Genomic DNA, 21,806 nt, shown 5'->3' on the forward strand with positions numbered 1-21,806 from the left:
GTTCTTCCAGGGGTTCTGAAATTAATTTGATTAAGAACATAACAACTTTTTGGTAATTTTATAATAAACTTATAAATTATTTAAGATAAATAAATAAAATTATTAATACAATAAATTAAGAGGAAATATGTTAAACATATTTCAAAGGTGAAATTGACTTTTATGGTTTTAAAAATTATTGGGCGGTGATTACCTTATAAATATTCTAGAATTTCACTAAGCAACTGTATTTCTACCTTTATCTGTGAACCTTAAAGTAGACCTCAATAAATGTCTTGAAAATGTTGAACAAACCAGGCAAAAGCACAAAATACTTTTAGTCAATTCAAAATAAACCGCCAAGATGTTTACCTTTTACTTGTAGAATGTAATGTATATTGACATGTAAAAAAAACTTACGTGTAAACTTGTTAAAATATACGTTCAGCTTCAATATATATACAGTATTTTTTTATTATTGAAATAGTTTGGCGGTTTTCTTAAGAAAAATGGGCTTCTTCCTGGAAGCTCAGATTTTCCTCGTCATCCATTTCTTAGCATCCTGAATGGTATAATGATATGACGATATAATGATATGATTCAAAGTCATAGTCTGTGCTGATTAATGGAGACCTATAATTTACTTGGTGAAATTTAAAATTTCTTTCATTTACCGAAGTTGGTATAATTTTTAGATTTGAATTTTGGTTAACCTTTTTCTGCGGGATTTTTAGTATTTTAATTTAATTTAATACTAACTTAATACCAATAAAAATGCGACTTCAAATACCACAAAAGTTGGCGTTTTCGAACACTGGCGTTTATAATCAGCTGTGGAAAAAGCGCGCTTGGCCAAAAGCGAAGTAGTAGCGGGTGAATTTTGTGTTCTTCGACTGCAAGCGCGTGGATTTGTGCGGATTGACGGTAATTCAAGTGCACTTAATTGGCCACCTAAAAATAATTATAAAAAAATGAAAATGCACAAAGGCAGCAAATAAGAAAAAAAAATAAGTGAAGTTGACATTGAAGTCGCAGCGCGTGTGTGTGTGTGCGTTTGAGCTTGTGTGCTGGTGTGTGCAAAATTCTTTTGTGCTGTTTTCTATGCATAAAATGATTGCAAAGTAAGCTGGATAGCGAATTTCAAATGGAAACGGCACGCTTCGAGCTCGATTAGTTGTTTTGTAAAAAATCAATAAAGCGCTGTAATTGTCGCCGTGTTTTTGTTGTTGTTGCTGCTGCGGCAGGAGTTTCCGTCAACAACTTGCGTCTCTCTCGCCTCTCTCTCTCCCTCTCTTTTACGTGTATCCCCCTCTCTCTCCCACACGCGCGGTCTTATCTTGTTTACACACACTTATTTGTAGTTTTACTATATCGTGTTGGATTCGCATTTGTTAGATACTTCTAATGAAATTAATTGTACGCTTGTTTTTTTCGGTTCGGCACCACACAGGAAGCAGAAGATTTCCAGCTAAAAACAACGCTAAAAGTAAAGGTAAGCAGAAAAACGAAAATTATAAACAAAATGAGCACGAAACTTTTGACAAGTTCAATAATCGAAAGTGCGCCTCTATTGTCCTCTCTGTTGCACGCACGCACACGGCCGTATGCTAATTACAACGGTTCATTGCTCTGCCCATCGAGATTTTGACATATTGTTGCTGTCCCCTTTTGACATGTTGCGGCGTGTTTCCTCAAAAGATAAAATAATGCAGCAGCAGCTGCCGCCCGATACCGTTAAACTCGTTTCTGACTCAAAATGCCAATTGTTTTCGTTAGCGCTAACGTTAATTTGCCTTTTTTGGCCAGCTCGCAATTTGCCTGTCCCGCAGCCAGGCTCTCTCAAATTTGTTGCAATTAAAAATTGATTTTCCGTTTGCCAAGTCAGCTTGTAAAATATCTAACAACAACCAAACGGACAAACATTGGTTTCTCCAACAATGAAAAAGCAATTTTCCGTATCTACAGCTAAAAAAAAAAGAAAAAACGTTAAAAACTCAGTCAAGGCATTGTGTCTGTTTTTATTGTTGTTGCCATTCGCTTGCCACACGTTTAGCGGCAGGCTATTGTCGTTGTTGCTGTTGTTTCCAGTATATGTTGCAATGCTGGGCATGCCTAATTTTCAGTTTAACAAAAGTTAAGTACTCTGGCTCTTTGAGCTTTTGCCCGTCGTTAACAAAACCGTTTTTTCCTAGTTGGTTTTTTATTTCTCTTTATAAGCACAGGGCATCAACAATTGACAACTGGGGCCAACGAAAAGCAACGACATTTCTTTCCCCTTACAAAAAATGCTCAAATTATTTCGTAGCGTGTCCGATTGGCATCAATTGGGTGGCGCTAGGCAATTGCAAAGAAGAAATACAAAGAAAGCACACAAGAAAAGCCAAAACAAACATAAATTTAGTAATTACCGATAGCTATTAGGTCTATAATATATGCATATACAGCGGTGGTAAATCAACGGGGAAAATCAATTCCCATGTTGCTTGTTATAAGTAAACATAACTTCATAGACCAGTTTTAAAAAAATATGAAACTCATTTCACCAAAAAAAATTAAAAAAAAACTCTTCCCAGATATCATAGCCACTAAACCATGTGGGAGATTTTGCATCATACCTTGCTTTGCTGATAACTGGTACAACTTAAGGCGAAACTGAATTTTAAAACACAAAATTAAAAATAAATTTTAATACTAAATAAAAAAAAAACAAAGTGAAGCAAAAAAGTTTCCCATACCGGGAATCGAACCCGGGCCTTCCGGGTGAGAGCCGGATATCCTAACCACTAGACAATATGGGACTTGAGTGAACGGCGGTCAAAGCGTGTTCCTATTCTGGTCCTTAGCACATGTTTCAAGTCGCTTGCGGCAAATTTCTATTTTAAATTTCATATTTAACAAGGCACAAAATTCCTGGAAGTATACTTATGTATACTATTTTCAAGTAGCTGGAGGCCAGCATCATTATATAAGTTGGCAGAATGTAGAACATATCCCATATGGTCTAGTGGCTAGGATATCTGGCTTTCACCCAGAAGGCCCGGGTTCGATTCCCGGTATGGGAAGTACTTTTTTATTTTTTTGTAATTAAATCAATTACCCTGCTTTACAAGCCCCATCAATCTAGCTCTCTCAACCACTTCTCTCCGATTGCATCGCACAAAGGCATCAATTGGTATAGAGTCGAAAATCAGACAACTACTCCACTTATTGACCTGCACTTAGAGGCGGTATAACACGAAGCGTGGTTCAAGTGGTGTTTTAATGAGTCTCAGCTGGGTATGATCCGGCTCAATGAACTTCCTCGGCCCCCCGTCAGGCGTTTTCCATCAAGTGCTGCAGCTGCAACTCAATTTTCCAAGCTCCGTAGCTGGATGGAAAAAACGGCTAATTCATCAAAAGTGTGGCAGAGCCGAGAGCCAAAAACAGTGAGCCATTGTTGTTGCCAATCACGCCCACTTTTCGCTGGTGTCCGCCCCATTCGATGCATGCCGCCTGCCAGTTTCTTGCCACTTTCCAAGTGAATTGAAAAACTCGTGTAGCTTTTTATATGCCATCATCATCATCATCATCCGTAGTATGCCTGTTTGTTGAACGGGCTTATGTTTCGTATCCAGGCATTAGAAGCGCGTGTGAGACGTACGATTGAGCAAGAAGCGAAGATAAAGGTAAAGCGTACAAATTACCATTTTTTATTGTTTCTATGTGAGTATGTTTTCTGATATTTTTGTGTTTTTTTTTTTCCTCAAAGAAAGCCAAGCCCCGACAATCGATGGCAGCGTGTGAGAGAAGACAGCAACTTTTTGGTTTCTGCTAAACGTTAAAGTAACGCCAACGCCGCCTGAGCTTTGTTTTTATTGTTAAACCAGTTGATCAGTTGAGCGACAGCAAGAACGAAAGACGCCAGCTGCTGCTGCTGCTGTTGCTGTCTATATGGTATGGATGGTATGGGTACTGGTATGGGGTATATATCTCCGAGTTGCTCACCCGACTTTCCTGCTACGCTGGCTGCATATTAAGCGCCCCCGCTGCGCGCCTGCGCGTCCAACGACCGCATTGTTTGTTGTGAGCTGTCTAAGCTCTGTTTGTTTTGCTTGATTCTGTTTTCAATTCGCATCTGCCACCCGGGCCAGCAGGTAGGAGCCCAAGTAAACTCCGATGGGGCCCGATCGTTCGGATCTGCAAGAGGAGCAGGCTTAATTGAATTGTTTGGGGCAGCCTCGACCATTTCCGTTCCGCTTCCCGAGGATGAGATTGCTTAACCCTCCTCTACTTATTTTCAATGATTATAGAATAGTTAAGAAACGTTAAGACTTAACAGTTTCTTTGAAATCAGAAATTGTGCCCACGGAACGGTATAATATTATGATCTTAACCAGCACCTTAAGCCATTTTCTCGTCCTCATGTCAAACTCAAAGTAGATTCTAGTCTCTACACTAAAATACGTCTTCGAAACTTAAAACCAACTTGTAATTTATCATGAGGATAAAGAACACGTTAGTATTTTGAGAAATTGTGTCCCAACATTAGTCACCACTTGTTTCATTTTCATTGTCTTTCCCATGGGGAGCTCTTTGGATGTTAATTTGTAGAAAATGAGTCGTACTGACACGACTGCTGATATAAAAGAAAATTCCAACGAACTCAGTAATGGGGCTTCAGACTTTTAAGTGTGCTTTGTCGTCTATCGCCACCATAAAGGCAATTAACATGCAAACTTTACCAAAACAATCAATCAGTTAAAAGAGCCTCACGCACTCCCCATTTCTTTGTTCAGGTCTCGACTTTCGTGAGGTGCAGCTGGAAAGAAGGAAAACGTGTAAATTTCGTTTGACAGTTGACAGTAGGAGTAGAAAAAAAAAAAAGAAAAACAGGCAATGACACTGGCTCTTTTTGGGGAGTTGGCCAATGCTCCCGCCAGTCCGAAATCGCAGTCGTAGTTTCACTTCACCCATTTAGCATGACAATCGGACGGCTAGAGGATGGGGCACAAATACGCGCGGGTCATGCATGGCCTGCAGTTGGAATCGGCGTACACACCTCTTTCGCTTTGTTTGTTGCAAAAAAAAAACATACAGAAATACAGAAACCCAAACCGTTTTCACTCTTAATTTTCATTTTAGTGAAAATCCGCATGGGACACGCCCCAGACTTTTTGCCCCCGCCCCCAAAAAGTAATCAAAAAGAAGGGCCCCCAAAGGCCATTGACACACATTTTCGGTCCCGGCTTTGCGTGCTGGCGAGTCCGAGGCCAAGATATTGGGGTTTCTGGTCAAGACACGACACATGTAGATACATCTGGGGAACCGAGCAGTATAAAGAAAGTGTTCGAAAACGATACGATACGATGCTGGAAGACGCATGTCCAATAAATAAATTGAAATATTAACGCTCCGAATGAAAGAATCGAATGCTGGAGAGTCTGGCTGGGAAGACGAACTGGTTTTTTGGTTGGCAGGCTTAGTGGTCCCAAGTCGTCTGGGTCCCTATAATCGCTCCGTTTGTCTCGGTGAGCCGCAGGCTGCACCACAGATCCAAAGATCTGCAGCAGCTGCAGCTGTGACCCACTCCCAGTTGTCCATTTAAAGCGGCCAGACGACGCGACGCGGTCTGTAACGTATCTCCGCACATTTATCGCCATTTTTTCAAAGGCATTTTGCAGCAGTGCTTGGCGGGTCTAATGCCAAAAAATCAGAAATAAAAATTTCACCTCCGGTCACACGCTTGAGAAGTCACACTCGAGAGCAATGGCAGCGCAAAACTGGCGAAATGAAAAGCGCCAAAAGCCATTGTGGAAATTGCAGGCCCTGGTTAATTAAACAAACTGCGCCCATGGCACATGAAATTGATTGGAGAAGTGAAAATGGAACGGATAGGCGATCTATCATCGAGATCTAGCCTAAAGAAGTAAAGGTTCATAATAAAAAAAAACTAGGAAAACTTTGATTTTAAAAGAGAAAACAACATAAGAAACCATTAAAGTAGAAATATAATTAAACAAAGTATTCCAATGGGGTAGAAAATCCTTTTCTACAGATCTAACTAGGTCGCATAGCACACACCTTCAATCCATTATTATATCAATCGTATGTGGAACCAATCAATTGGAATCCAGACAATGAGCCAGAGTGGAAATGAGTTGCAAACAATGAAAACCGAGCGCAATAAGGAATTTTCAAGCTCTTTACGAACCGAGTGAAGCGTAGGCTTTTCTATCTTAAGTGAAAAGCAGGCATACAAGTCGATCCCGCCATATCGCAAATGCATTACCTTATGGGGCTTAATTTGTGTTGTGGTGCCGTCGATTATTTTTAGCTCTTTGGCTAATCCAAAAGCAATTCAAGCCGCTCCATTTACTTGACTGCGCATTTTGCGGCTGATGATTTTTCATGAATTACCAAAAACGGGTATTCGACCATTGAGGCGATTTTGTTTTTCTTTTCGAATCGTTTTTGGGGCCCATGAAGATAAATGAATGAATGTCCGGATGCACTTGAAGCGCACATAAAAATTGTTGGCTGTCAGCGTCTTTGAAACTGCGGATTGGATCCACCGATAAATCGTCTCTTGTAAATTTCAGTTCGTTTAATTTACTAACTGTGGCTGGTAAATCAATCATTGCGTCTTCTTGGCCTCGTCTTCAGCCTCATCTCCATCTTCATATCCATCTCCGGCTATTTAAATTAACCGGTTCGCCTTGTTTGCGGTCCGCCTAATGAGCGGCACTTGTTGCCCGCTCAAGAGTTTTGGAGAGATTGCATCCACTAAGCCGCAGATACAGCCATCATACCATCGTGCCATCATACCATAATCATATCCCGTGTCCATCTTCATGTTACCCAGTTAATGCTTTCTCTCTCCGGGGATTGTGTGGGAAAGCCTAGGGAGCATCGTTATCGCTTACACGTGTCGGGGGAACCAGAAAATATAATTTATTAATTGGGTTAAGACCCGGTGGAGCTCGTTAGGCCTATTCGAACAGCAGGGGTAATGAACTTGATCGTTTAAATAAATTGATTGGAGGAGATTCATAACAACATTACAGAACATAATATAAATATTTGTATAAGTTGAAATAAAAGTTAGCATTGAGTTAGGGGTTCTTGAAGACTCTTAGCAAGCAGCTTCTATTTTGAGTACCCAATCTTCCTACTTAACATCTCAAAATGATGTCATTTAAAGTCTTTGTGCTTCTGTAGCTCTTTTAAAGCTTCGCTCGTACATATACATAAGTGCTTAGCTTGATTTACTTCACCGCCAGATTCTTCCCTTGAAATTCTAAAGAATTTGGCATTGCAACCCGAAGATTACGGCACTCATATTGCCAGTGGACTTGGCTCATTAGCAGCCTCGCTCTGGCTTGGCTTTCCGATCGAATTCATTTGCAGCTCTACACTAAATTTAACCTTAGCACGATATCGCTGTACTTAGTGTTATAGAGAGTTGAGTACAACTGGCGCGTGTTACGCATCAAATGGGTCTGGGTACTGAGATATGAAATGGTTTCAATTCAATTCGATTTGATTTCCGAGTAAAGTCAAGCCGAAGAGCGAAGGTCTTCAATGAGGCGCAGCAGTTTGACTGAGAGTTGCCATTGCTCATTGTATCTGTATCTGAGTCTCTAGCTGTATCTATTTCCATTAATTAGAGGCAAGCGATGATGCGTCAATCCCAGTATCTTTTGTCTGAAACTGGCTCTAGAGCCACAGACAGGAGGTATAATAATAATTTATATGATTTCGCATATATATTTAATTTGCCAACTCAACTTTTTCGCTCCGATTTGCGTGCCATTTCTGAGATGCTTTTTACCCCTGAGTCACGTTCAATGTCGCGATCCCAAGCGTGATTCTTCATTGCAAATTGGCCAAGACAAAAAAAAAAGCGAAAGAAACCAAAGTGGCTAAAAGGCATTTTGCACCATCACTAAACGTTGCAGCTTCCATTTTAAGTATGGGGCTCTCCCATAGGCGCCTATCAACAATGTGGATTAAATAAAATTACCTTTTTGTGCGACAAGCAATTACTTCTCAATTACAAATTTACTGTCTTGGCCAGGCGCTCTACTTACTTTTTATGATTATTGCATTCAATTAAACTAAATTGCTTTGGAAATTGGTCTCGTTTGGCCACTTGCCAGTCGTTTCTTCACTGCGGGCGCCATTTCTCAGCTTTCATTTTGTTAGACGGCTTTAATTCCCAACTATTTATAATAATTACTAAAGCAAATAAACCCACTCAAACACAAAAAAGCGGATCCGTAACTATAAAAAGAGTTGGTTGAGCGTGAGCGTCAGAGATCATTGGGGCAGGGTCTTTAACTGGGAAGCAGAGGCCCATTTCGAATTGACCAAGACCAGAAACCATAAACCTCGGATACAAAGCTGCCTACGACGACGCGGCGTCTGTCTCGAATTTTTTATTCCATTTTAGCTGAGCAAGCAACTCACAAAGTCATCGTCACTGCCGCCGATTGACCCCAAAGTTTGTTGTACTCGGAGTTGAGTGTTTGGAAATTCAAATGGGTGAAAGGGGTGCCAAGAGTATTCCCAAAGTTTTGATGAAGTAATAAAGAAAAGTGGAAAAAGTTTAAGTGGGGTCTTCAAAAGTTGCTGATGCGCTAATGGAGAGTTCGAAAATTGTTTTCTAGTCGTCATAGAAAAAGACAAATAAACATTTAATGTAGTGGTATACTATTAAAACTAATTAATGCCTTGGGTTAATAATAATAGTTTTTATAACTAACGAAATACAATTATATTCTCATTATAAAACACAATAAAACCTCTCATCTTATGCTTAGTTGATTAGCTTATACTTGCAGCTCAAGTGCTTAATTTAAACATTTTATAGAGCTCACAAATTGTTTTGCCATTATTTATAACTAAGTAGAATTGGCTCTTAACTTGAAAAAGTAATGTCATGCGGCGAATGCTAGACACTAAAATCTTTACGTGACTGGCGGCTCTTAAGAACAGCGAACACCTGTGGCTTTACACACAAATATCAAATTAACTTGGTTGGTTCTTCGGAAAACCCACCTTCGTGGGCCATATATGTTTTCTCCCTAACCTGTTGGTTTATCTAATTGGTAAATTTAGCTACTTGCTACAAAATTGAGCAACTTAACTCAAAACAAAACTCCAATTAAAGCTATCAATCAGACTACCCTTTAATTTGGGAGTGGATTTGTGTTGATGGGGGTCTTGACGATTTCCTACTTTCGCTAATAAAAAGTTTGTATAGTATCAGGAGGATTAATGGTGTGGACTGATGACGAGACGTATAGTTTATGTTAGCCAACAGAGTTCGTTTTTTATTTCTCCTAGTGCAGGCTAATCACATGTTTCCGCCCCAAAACCGTCTAAAAGAAAAATAGCCCCTGGTGGTTGGTTGTCTGCGGTTTTGCGCTTTAATAACTTCATTGTCAATGCAACATACGCTCCAAGTTGCACACTCGACAAAAAAGCACACAAAAGCAAGCAGCCAGGCTTGACTTTCAGGCAGTTGAGGCATCCAGTGGAAGTCCACATTGTCTACCGGACTTGATCTAGATGCAGTGTCCAGTACACCGAAAATAAATAATATGTATGTTAATACCTTGATCAAAATTCTTATTTGTCGACGGACTTTATCGATATTCCATTTTTACCAGCAGAAGCATGCTTTCCCACTGTATGCTGTGTGTGTGTCGGCAGAGCGGCGGAAGAATCAAAATCTATACCGCGCTGCTTCTGCTTGCAGTAGTATGTAGTAGGTACATTTTATATTTATATGTTTCCTATAACCAATATTACGAAACCTTCTAATTTAGTATTTTTACAAGGCTATGACCTATAATAGAGCTATATCCTATACCATCCAATTTCTTTCGGTGCACTAGCTGCACAGTAGCTCTGGCTGGACAGAGGAGATGGCTATCACTTGTGGCTTAGATTTATGTATATGTATATCGGCAGCACAAGGAAGCGTTGAACCCGTGTAGAGAGATGTCGGGTCTTCTTAGTTGCTGCGATGATTCCACAAATCAAGCCTCGTACATTGAGATCATCACCACCGGCTGTCTGTCTGATCTCGGGCTACAGGTTTATTTCTCGATCGGTGGTGGGTAGTTTTTATGTGACCGAGCACCGTCGGGCGGTCTTGGTATTAAACTCGACTTGCCTTATTTAGTTTTCGGTGTTTTATGACTGCATGACTCGGACACGATCGTTTTTATACACCCGCACAAACGGGGCGAGTCGGTAGACTCAATAAAGAAGGATTTACACATAAGGCATGATTGTATTAGATCAGAGGGCTCCTCAACTTCTTGATGGTCGGCCAATATTTATCCGTCATATAAACAAGAAGCTAACTTTTCGGAAAAATATTTACATATTCTTCCGAGTATCTATTTAGCTAGAATCTGTTATTTATTAACAATCAGTTTTTGGGAATTCGTTAGCTTGGATTAAGATAATAATATATTGTTTAACATACATAGTGATGAGTTCTTGAGAAACTTCTTGTACTTCCCCTTATTATAAACTCGGTTTATCCAGGGCGTGTCACTTGTGTTCTTTTGATGATTCAAGACAATTCGTTATAGACTTGAAAAGCCACACGAAGCAAACATGACCACAGACCTCGCCCATCGAACATATCCGTACCACCCTCTTTTCATTTGGAACCGCAGAAATCTAGCAGCGGCCACAAAAATTACACAGATCATTTCGAAATTTACATTGGAATGATTTTTTTATTTATGCGGCGAACAAACAAAATAGGTCTTTGATTAGATACAGATACGGATATGGTGCAGTGATCCCAAAAACAAACTAGGGGGCAAGCCCCCCTTGGGCTAAATATTCAATAGATTTGATGATATTACAAGAGTTCCAAGTGAGTCTATTAAAAATCATTCGCCCAGTGGGGAACCGCCAGCTGCGGATGAATCAGCATTCGGTTTTGTTATTATTATTGTTGTAACACTTACAACACATTTTCATGTTGAATGGGGGGGGGGGGGGGGAGGTGGGAAAGCTGCGGGCATGGATCTTATAAATAGATTGATTCCCACGCCCACGTTTCTATTTCTAGGTCTTGTGTGCGGCTTTTCTCAGGTCTTATGTCGATTGCTTCACATGGCATTGCATTGTCGCCGCCAGATTTTCCCTCCCTTTCCTTGAATTGTGCAATTTGGCGAATTTCCACCTTGGCTTCCCTTTTGTTTGGTTTATTTTCCCTGCTCTCGAGCACTTTCCTTTTGCCATTTTGTTTCCCTGCCTGCCTAATTTGTGTTATTTTCCCCGTAATAATTACTGACCGTTTACCCTGTTGTTCCAATTTCTTTCATTTTGCTCGCTATTTTCCCTGGCCTAGCCCGCAAAAATACGTCAATGTTTTGGTTTTCTCTGGTCTGCATTAATATTTTTCTTCCGCAATACTTATGACCAATTCGCTCGCTCTTCCCACCCAACTAAAAATAAATTCCCACACATCCAAAATATTTGTGTTGGGATTGTGTGGGGCTATATAAAAATTTCAATTTATAAACTTTTCACCATTTTTCGCACAACATTTCACTCACCTCCCTCGGTTCTCGTCCACCACCTGCTGTTGTCTTGGGACAGTGGGTCAAAAGTTGAGCGATATAGGGTTTTTAGGAAATGCAAATGACTACATAAAGGTTCTTAAATATACACAAGGGATTATTATCAGTATTTTTATTATTATTATAAGTATTTAAGGAAAAACGATCGAAAAGATCTGAATAACACAAATTCCAGTGGATACATAACATTATTGGTCTAATCAAATGATGTTTTGGAATTATAATCTAAACATATTAAACTTATTCAGATTTTCCTTAACCCTTTGTAACTCTTTAAACCTGAATTTTATTTTGCAAGGACCACAAGAAGTAGAAACCATTTTTTTACCACAAGAAGTAGAAACCAATTTTTTAAGCAAGTTTTTCGTATTTAAGGGATAACGATCAAAAAGATCTGAAGAACACAAGTTTCAATGGATACATAACATTATTGGTCTAATCAAATGATGTTTTGGAATTATAGTCTAAGCATTTAAAGTTATTTAGATTTTTTTAGCCCCATGTAATTCTTTAAGCCTGAGTTTTATTTTGTGAGTACCTAAGAGGACATTAAGAAGTAGAAACCATTTTTTGTAAGCAAGTTTTTCTTGTTAGATACAAAATTTTCCAAACTTTTATAGTAATGTCAATCCGTTTTCGGATCTATTATAATCTTTCTTAATGTCAACCACTGTTGACCGGCGTCAACGACTCGTGTTGTGAGAGTTCTAAAATTAAATATTTAAATTTGTCGTCTTTACATTCAGCTTCGCTCTGCCGCCTTTATAACGATATAAACTTTGGTCATAAAACTCATCTTTATTTAAATAAGCAAGGCTCATTACTCAGCCTTCCAATCAATATGGGAATGAGTCTAGGCGAAGGAGAAACCAATTCGGCGGAAACTGGAAGATGAATCACATTGGAAAAGGGGACTTAACCGGTGGAACAATAAAAACAATTGATCAGCCTTTAATTTAAGGCACTCGCTGATAAGGAAAGTGCCCGAAAGATAAATTAATGATAGTGAGGGGGCGGAGATAAGGTTTTTCGCACTTCCGGTGGGGGTACAACAATAACAATGGGTGGGGGTGGTAAAATCTCTCTCATTCTCTCTCTCCCTCTCTTTCTCTCCTCTCTCTTTGGCTTTTGCTCCCCCACAACAACACACAGAAATTGAAGCATGGCAATGCCGTCAGCTGGTTTCTCTCTCTCGGTCTCTCTCTCTTTTGATCTGCGCGTTTTTTCTGGCTTTGTATTCAATTCTCAACGATTCATTGCCGCGTACGGCTGCAAAGTTTTTTTTTGTTAATTTAACATTTCTTAGCTCGCTGCGTTTTCCGTGTTTTTGTTTTATAATGTGCAGTTGCGACTATCAGTACAAACGTAGCATTAAGTTAAAAACGAAATTGGCCATTGCTGGTTAAAAAAGCGATCGATGTAAATATATAATAAAAAGTGCGAGTGCAATGCTCATTGCGTGACTTTCCATCAAGCTCAATATACATATGTACAAATATATATAAATGCGCAGCGTTTTCTTATCGCATGCTAGATTGTGTGTGTGTGTGTTTGATTTGTGTGATTGCAGCAGAAAGTACGTGTGTGTATGTAGGTTATGGCAAAATTAGCACCAAAATACCATCATCTCCCATGTAACAAAAAGAAGAGAAAGAGATAAGAAGAAACAACACGCAACCAACTGTTGTTGGCTTCTCCACCTCCCCTTCTTTATCCGACTTTATCGCTGTTTCTCCGCCTTGTTGTTTGCTTATCATCGATGCGGTGACACAATTCAAGTTTAATCGAAGCGACAACAAATTGAAAAGTGTGAGGAAAATCTCAGTGATGTAATTTGCATAAACAACAACAACAACAACAGTCATAAAACCACGGCAGAGATAGCAACAACAATCATCGCTTTTTTTGCAGACCGCAGACTAAACGCATACATAATTTTTGGAGTGACTTCAGGTTTGGAGCTACGACTACCCCATGTAGGCAGCTCATTTTTGCCGTCTCTGCTAAAAACACACTTGTCGCATGTGGAGTCCCTCGAGTTTGTGATTAAAGCTGCTTGAATCCGATACGATACGGGTAAATAAATAAAAAAACACCGGGTTGAGTGGAGGTAAATAATGTGGGCTACACCGGGAAAATATAAATACAGTTCCCAAACAATAAAAACCCCAAAACTTTTAATAGGATGGGTCAATATTACGAAAAAGTTTTTTTGTGTAAAGGAACGTTTATAAAAAAGTTTAAAAAGTTGTTTAAATTTCTATAGGCAGCGTGTGATTTCTTATAAGATCTGATAAAATTATTAGGTCTTCTAGCTTATGTAAGAAATAAAGCTAAGGGGGCTAATGATACAAATATAATAATTTCTTTCATTAAAGTAAAATAAAGCTATAAAATACATTTTACTTTGTAAGCTTGAAACCATCGATCCACTCTCCTAGCCTGCCATAGATGAAAAACCCAAATCCCAAGTCACATTTATTTGTTGTCCACGTTAAGACAGTATTAAATAAAAAAAAAAAAAGTTCCAAGTTAAAAAAAACTTGGTTAGTTAAACTAAGGTGATTATAAGAACCGTTTACTGTAAGCAATAATTATTTAACAACCATGACTAACTGGAACACTCGTATCTTAACCTTCTTTGTCTTGCAAATTACAGTTTTGCCCAGACGATGTAGATCAAAACACCTCATTGCTTACAAATATTTGTTATTACTTAATTTGAAAAAGGTGAAAAATACAGTGATTCACTATTTAAGAAGTGATTGGATTTTTTATCAGTTGCGTGACCTTACACTTATAACGTCGTTTTCTGTAAAGAACAATCTGTAACGGAATTTCTCACACTGTGAATCATCCCTGTGATGAAATGGTTTTGATATTTAAAAACCAGTTCCGATTGACGATTTTGTACGTGTTGCCTTAATTTCCTCATTTACATTTCGGGAGTCTCTTCTGCAAGTTCTCTATCTCCTTTCTTATAGAGTTTTATTGAGTTTTAAGAGTTTTTCAAGTCAAAAAAACGTATTTTACAATACAAATCCACAGGCACGTACTTATATATAATATTATTGCTTTTAACTGACACTTTAAAATCATAATATATTAAAATTCGTCACACTACCTCTTGATAAAGCATATTTTCGGGGTAATGAAGTCGTAAAGTGTCAAAAGAGTGGGCTATAAAAAGGAAGCCATATCTAAGCACTCCTTAAATCTTAGTATTATAAAAACTTTAGGGTTAAGGGCATTCTTGAAGTCATAGAAAAGTAGTGGATTTATAAAGCTGGGATTAGCCGTATTTAATCTTTTGCTTTTGCGAGGGCATCTCATTGTTGAAGCAAGGCAATTTACTGGCCTCTATAGCTAACTGAAAGAACCGGCAAATGCCTTAAATGCCGCAGACGCCCACAGAACGATGGCAAGGTGCTGAGTGACTGCCACGAGATATAGACTCGCAGATAGCCAGTAGTTCGATTGCGAGCGATTCCAAACGATTCCATTCGACTTGAGTCACAGCCGGTGGCGGTTGTCGGTGAAATCCAAGCAGGTCTACCACTTTGTTCCCCCTGGCTCCCTGGCATCCCATCTTGGTCCACCTGGCTCCATCACCTCCTCCAAATCCCCCACTTCCTCCGCTGACGTGTGTGTCATGCGGATGGCTGGCCAGCAGAAACGTCAGCGGCAGTCGCGGCTCGTCGTCATTTGCTGCTTTTAGACAATGCTACAAGTTCCTACACCTACGACCTAGAATTTGCCGAATATGTCAACAGGTATATACTCTATTCGTGGCCGTAAAGCGAATAAACTAAGCACACACACACACCCCGTCTATATCTCTAGTTTTCTATACACGCTATAGCTATCTATACATATGTTCGTACATGTTTGTATAAATAAAAGGGGAATTCATTTAAATTTATTTATATTATTTCTTCTTTTTCCTGCAAAATTCATTTCGATTTGTATTTATAATCTCTCGGGTGGTGTTAAATCTATTGCAACATATGAGAACACTAATCCTAACGAATGAGGTATATTTGTTTGTTTTGTTCAAAAGGAAATGCACAAACTGAAACCGAAAGTGTAAAAGTGTAAAGTATTGCGATTCGAACTTGCATGAGAATTACCGCCCCCTTGAAAGTTCAGGGGCCTTTGTAACGGTAACCAAGGACGCACATTCGCCATCCCTTTTGCACCTGTTTGCAGCATGCGCACTGCGATTTTCCCGACCAGTAAAAGGAAAATGGCTCAGGGCCAATACGGTGGTTCCATGGTGTAATGGTTAGCACTCTGGACTCTGAATCCAGCGATCCGAGTTCAAATCTCGGTGGAACCTGAACCTGGCTTCTTAGGGGTTCTTATTTTACCAGGTCAAATGTTATAGTCGAGTTTTTAAAAGTAATTTTATCAAAAATCTTGAGATTTTTAGCACATTCAGTTGTTTCTAACATTTAGGTTGTTAGGTATAGGTACTTCTAAGAATAACTGCATCATAAGTTTTTGGCTTGCGGTATTATCTATCCTTAGCAAAAGGAGAACTTTAAACCCCTTTTTCAAGAACAGCTTCATTTCTTTTAAATAAAAAAAAACTTACATGCCAGTATAAAATAATCCATATTGATATGAGTAAATGACCGTTAAGAATATAATAGCTTGTGACGAATGTTATAATATTTTACATGAAACGAATTATTAAAATGTTAAATATTTGAAATGCATTCTATTGCTCCGTTCTTAAAGCAATATCCACATATTTTAATACGTATAGTATAGTATATCTATAATCCATTCTGCTTTAACGCGTGTATTTGCGTTAATAGGCAAATTTATGTGACGCTACGCACACGCACCCCATCGAAAGCCATAAATTAGATCACACAAAAATGTGAGAAAAAAAAAATATAAACACGAACAAATCGAGTGAACCGCCCATAAGAACCGAGCCGAATCTCAAGATACAACCAACCCACACCAAGAGCAACATAAACACAACACCCATCGATGTTGGTCAGTCGAACAACAAGTTTTGGAGTTCAGTTTCGGTTTGAGATTGCCGCCGAGTGTGTAAAATGCAAATTGTCATGTCACTTGGCCGCAGGGCTAATTCAAGCCAAGCACTTTCCTCCGCAACAGCCAACAAACAGACAATTGCCCGCTGTAATGTTTGATAAAGAAAAAACACTCGCTCGTGAAATCAAGCCAAATTGTGTCAAGGGGGCTGCATGACAACGAGCGGCAACAACAATAAAAATTAAATAAAATTAGCGACTATTTTGCACGAAATAAGGGGGGAGGTGAGATCAGGGTTCCGAGATCAGCGAGAGGGGCGAAAAACGCTTGAGCAACTTTGCCCCAAAAGTTGATGGACGGCTAACTGAGCGCCCTACACACGCGCCTTGTATTGGCCTCTCTTTCTGTCTACACGGAGGAAAACTTACACTTCTTATAGAGAAACTAAAACAACTGAGACTCTCCTAATATAATCTCGAATCTGGTTTGAAATCCACGTTCTATGGTATACCTTAAAGCAATGGTAATACTACTATTAAATCAAAGTAAATGATACATTTAGTTAGCTAGGATCATTAGTAATTTTGGAAATGTACGCACTTTTGATCCGTTAAAACCTTTTAAACGATATCCCAAAAAAAACGAAAATAAGCTAAATAATATTTTCTAACCAGCCAATATAACCAGTCAATATCATAATATTATAACATAATATTTGATCTATAAGTTTATTATGTTCCGTATTATGATCCTTATTTGTGAACCATCATATCATAATTGGGTGTTCTATCCAGCATAACTATTATCAAATTATTATACCATAACATATGATCTATAATGTTATTATGTTTGGAACTATGATCCCTTATTGGTGAACCATCATATCATATTGGGACCATGATTATTTTTAAGATCTATTATGACATTTAAATAACATAACAAATAAACAACCAACTATTATAGATTGAGTATTCTAACCATCATAGTTAATATCATAATATTACACCATGACATATGATCTATAATGTTATTATGTTCGGAACTATGATCTTTTATTTGTGAACCATCATATCATATTGGGATCAATATTATTTTTCAGATCTATGATCTATAAGTTTTTTAGTTGACGATTGTGTTTTTTTCCATGTACTTCTTTGGTCTCTCTTTCCCACAGTTTGCGTGTGTGGGCGATGGCATAATGGGGTTTTCGAACGACATTGAACTCGAAAAAATTGAAAAGTGTCGGCGGCCCATGCAAACCAAGCTGTCTTTGACTTTGCTTTACTCCCATTCGTGTGTGTGCTCCCTCAATTTGTTTATGTTTTCTATTTCGCCTTTGCTTTTTCTGCAACACACGATCAAAAACAAAATCGAAATTTAGTTCTGTCGAATTGCTGACTGCCCCAAACGGTACACTCGAATCCCCATTTATATGTCCGAGCCCTCCAACTAACACGCCTCTTTAATTGTTTGTATGTTTTGCAGAAGCCAGAGGAGGATCCGACCGAAAGATAAACGCATTGGATTGCAATTTGTGCTGGCCCAGCGAGAAACTGAGAAAATAAGCGCAGAAAGAGCCTCCAAGAAGTCGAAAACACATCGGTAAAATGGTGGACTACTATAAGGTCTTGGATGTGGCGCGCTCAGCTACCGACAGTGAAGTGAAAAAGGCGTAAGTAAATAAATAAAAATAAATTGGGAACCATGGGGCGAAGCTTATATCCGGTCGAAAGCTGACATTGCCATAATCAACTGATTATAGCGATGTATTAGGGTGAATCCCCCTTTAAGAAAGACGATTCCTCAGTATTTCAAATAAGTTTTGATTAATCAACTTAATGTTTTAATGAAAAGGGTTCCATTTTGTCAAATTGGTTATTAAGAAAGAAACTTTGATTAAAACTATTAAATTACATGTAAAGTTCTATAAGTTTGGGATGGGTATATTTTTTACATTATATTCTGACTTACAATATTTTTTATCCACAGATATCGAAAATTAGCTCTGAAATGGCACCCAGACAAGAATCCCGACAACCTGGACGAGGCCAACAAACGCTTCCGCGAGCTGTCCGAGGCCTATGAAGTCCTGTCCGATGGTAAGTTCCTGCTAGAGAACAGAAGTAACCAACCACTTCTTCGAACCCATAAACAATAAAAGGGGGAGTTCCGTTGTTCGAGATCAGTGATCCGTAATCCGTGATCTGTAAGATGTGACGGAACGAATGCTAAGTTTCTATTGTGTGTTTAGCCCGTAAGCGCAGGATCTACGATGCCCGGGCCACGCTGCACAAGTCCTCAACCACCGGAAGCAGCAGCAACAGCAGCAGTTCCTATTCCCGCTACCGCAGTGGTAGCGGTGGAGCCTCGTCCTACGGTCGGGACTACGACTACGACTACTATCCGAGCTCGGGCTACGGATCGGGTGCCGGCAGACGGTCCGGCAACCGCTACCAGGCCTTCACCTTCCGCAACATTTTCGAGGGAACTCCGTTCCACAAGTTGTTCGGTAAAGGCCAGAAGCAGTTGCAATTGTTTTGGTTACTTTGGTTTCGCTGACTGACATCCTGGCGCACGTCGTTCTGTTCTTGTTTCCTACGTTTTGCAACTAAATGCTGTTTCTTGCAGTGATGGGGAGGCTCTATATATTTGGTTTTGCTTAGATAGATACTTTTCTAGGCTTCTAAGCAAGAAAAACCAGGGCCTATCCTAGTTACAATGAATAACTGAGTTAAGAAAGTTAAAATATCAACGTAAGATCATTAAAAAATAATGAATTTGATAGAGGAAGTTTCTTATTAAGTTCAGTTTTCTTTTTGTAAGGTGTGATCTATCTTATCAAAGAGATAATGATAGTAAAAGTAGTTTTTAAACTGTAAAAACATGCACATTTTGAGTTTAAAACCTACTTTTAGCTAATCCCACGTCTATATAGTTATAATATCTTGTAACTTAGGTAAAGAGAATATATAGTACCCCTCCCATCACTGGTTCCATGTTAGGACTAAGCTAACTCCCCGCTGCTCGAGCGTTAATTACTAACCACATTCAATTTCCCTGATTTCCTTGACTCATCCTCTTTTCCGATTTGTTTTTCACAGAGAAGAAGCGTCGCATCTACGACGAGTACGGCAAGGATGGACTGGGTGAACGTGGCCAGAGTCGGTCACATGCCCGCCACCATTACAACACACACGATTTCGATGACTTCGACATTATGGGCGGCTTTCCGTTCGTCTTCCGCCCACCAGAGGAGGTGTTCCGCGAGTTCTTTGGCGTCAACTCGCCCTTCGCCGACTTTTTCAGAGGTAAGTTATGGGAAAAGAAACATCAGCTCAAGGTGTTAACTAATCTTTGGTGGTTTTTTTCTACAGACACCAATGGATATTCGAATGGCAGCACGAGCGGCTCGAGCAGCAGTCGACGCCATGGCGGCAGCAGCGGAGCGTCTCGCCACCATCATCACCACCAGCACAAATTGGCCAGCCCCTTCGGGGCTCCCATGCTCAACTACTCCATGATGGACTTTTTCATGCCCACCAGCGGCTTCACCTCGTTCTCCTCGATGACCAGCGGCAATGGCAGCAGCGGTGTCACCCACATCTCCAGTGGCCCAAGCGCCGGTGTGAAGCGCACCTCCACCTCGACGGTGTTTTTGAATGGCAAGAAACTGATGACCAAGCGGTAGGAAAATGTGATTAATCCATGCATTCATTCATTCCATTAAACAATATCCATCTTTAACCATTTCAGGGTGGTCGAAAATGGCAAGGAAACGGTCTTTTCATATGAAAATGATGTCCTTAAATCAAAGACTGTGAATGGAGTTTCCCAAAAGCTCTCTTCAATAGCTAATTAATAAAATCCCCACGTATAAATATATATATATATATCAATATCAGCATCTGCACCGGCGTTTGCCGCCACAACCAATAACAGCAAACAAAAATCAACAAAGAAAAAGTCATAAATGTAAAGCAGAACATTAACACACCGCAAGAAGAAGAACTCGGATTTCTTGAATGCTTCGATATATATGATACGTTTAACCATTTTGTTCTACATTAGAATTAAATTACTTTTAATGGAAGGAACGAACAGCAGCATAAATGGATCAGCAGCCAGCGGAGGACCAAGCCAGAGCTCACCAATCAGCAGAAATAGCAAAAGCAGAGCATTAACATCCACATCGAGGAACAAGGGGATAAAGAAATATGAACTATCAAAATTCCTTGTGCTAGCGAATTGTCGAAATTTATAGTTTGCACCGGTGGAATAAAGCCAAAACCATCGGCAGCAGGATCAACTAAAACTAAAACTGAAAATGCTAAGCGCTTAAGCAATTTAGCCACTAAGTTCTAGGGCGGGCCAGACTTATAGAGCTGTTCGGAGCGAGTGTGTTTCGGGTGTATATCTTTGGGGGTATAATTATGTATTTTTCGTGTATGTATCGTTAGTCACTTAAGTTGCCACAATACTTACTAGGAAATTGAAAACTCAAAAGAGGAATATAAACAGATAAACGAAATTGATATGATTTAAATGGCTTTCGAGTTAATTTTTCTGTACATTGTAAAGGATATGAAATGAACGACTTGAAGCATATAAAATCCTTAAGGATCACATTAAATGTTTATAAATATTTCATAACCTAAACTTTTTATTAATTTTAATGCCGTATCCTAGCGTATAGTCGTTTTTTAAATGCTTAAGACTATTCTCACATAACCTGCAAAACGAATTCGAGGATAAAACAAACAAAATTAATCGTAACATAATCGCCCATAATTTAATAATTTTGTTTTAGTAGAGCCTCCATAATGAAAATAAAAGAAACAAAAAAAAAACATGAAAATTTAAATATAAAAAGAAGCGAAATAATTAATTCAAGCGTTTCTATCGTGCTAGATGGGTATCATTTTTGTTTGGGGAACCTAGAATACATACTAAGGATATTAGTTTTAAATGTATGTAGTTTAAATCTATTTAAATCTGAAATCCCAATTCTCTATCTTTCATATTTACGATTTTTTGAAGTTTGTGGGCGTTAAAGTGAGCGTGGCACACTGACGAAACAAACCTGAGCTGCGCAGGAATCTCAGGAATCTGCATGCCTGCATACTGGAATAGTATTGTAGCTCTTATAGTTTCCCAGATCACAGCGTTCATACGGACAGACGAACATGGCTAGATCGACTCGGCTAGTGTTCCTGATCTAGA

The 21,806-nt window shown here is 39.2% G+C and overlaps 1 protein-coding gene and 3 non-coding genes across 8 annotated transcripts; 3 read left to right on the forward strand and 1 right to left on the reverse strand.

The window, feature by feature from the left end:
- Positions 1-790: 790 nt before the first annotated feature.
- LOC119550369 (dnaJ homolog subfamily B member 6) lies at positions 791-21,236 on the forward strand. Of its 5 annotated transcripts, none has more exons than XM_037859011.1 (8): positions 791-903; positions 1,430-1,471; positions 18,072-18,258; positions 18,576-18,685; positions 18,838-19,095; positions 19,688-19,894; positions 19,961-20,270; positions 20,340-21,236. In XM_037859011.1, the coding sequence occupies exons 3-8, from the start codon at positions 18,194-18,196 to the stop codon at positions 20,443-20,445; spliced, it is 1,056 nt and encodes a 351-aa protein (XP_037714939.1). In that variant the 5' UTR covers positions 791-903; positions 1,430-1,471; positions 18,072-18,193; the 3' UTR covers positions 20,446-21,236. The 5 variants fall into 5 exon arrangements, with proteins under 5 accessions (XP_037714939.1, XP_037714943.1, XP_037714942.1 ...); XM_037859014.1 differs by lacking the exons at positions 791-903; positions 1,430-1,471 and adding exons at positions 12,821-12,992; positions 13,485-13,649; XM_037859015.1 differs by lacking the exon at positions 18,838-19,095 and having other exon boundaries at positions 794-903.
- Positions 2,706-2,777, reverse strand: Trnae-cuc. Its single transcript has one exon. It is a non-coding gene; the product is annotated as a tRNA-Glu (tRNA).
- On the forward strand, positions 2,970-3,041 carry Trnae-uuc. The gene has a single exon. It is a non-coding gene; the product is annotated as a tRNA-Glu (tRNA).
- Positions 15,841-15,912, forward strand: Trnaq-cug. The gene has a single exon. It is a non-coding gene; the product is annotated as a tRNA-Gln (tRNA).
- Positions 21,237-21,806: the final 570 nt, after the last annotated feature.

This window comes from Drosophila subpulchrella, chromosome 2R (assembly GCF_014743375.2).
Source record: "Drosophila subpulchrella strain 33 F10 #4 breed RU33 chromosome 2R, RU_Dsub_v1.1 Primary Assembly, whole genome shotgun sequence".
Classification (NCBI taxonomy): Eukaryota; Metazoa; Arthropoda; class Insecta; order Diptera; family Drosophilidae; genus Drosophila; species Drosophila subpulchrella.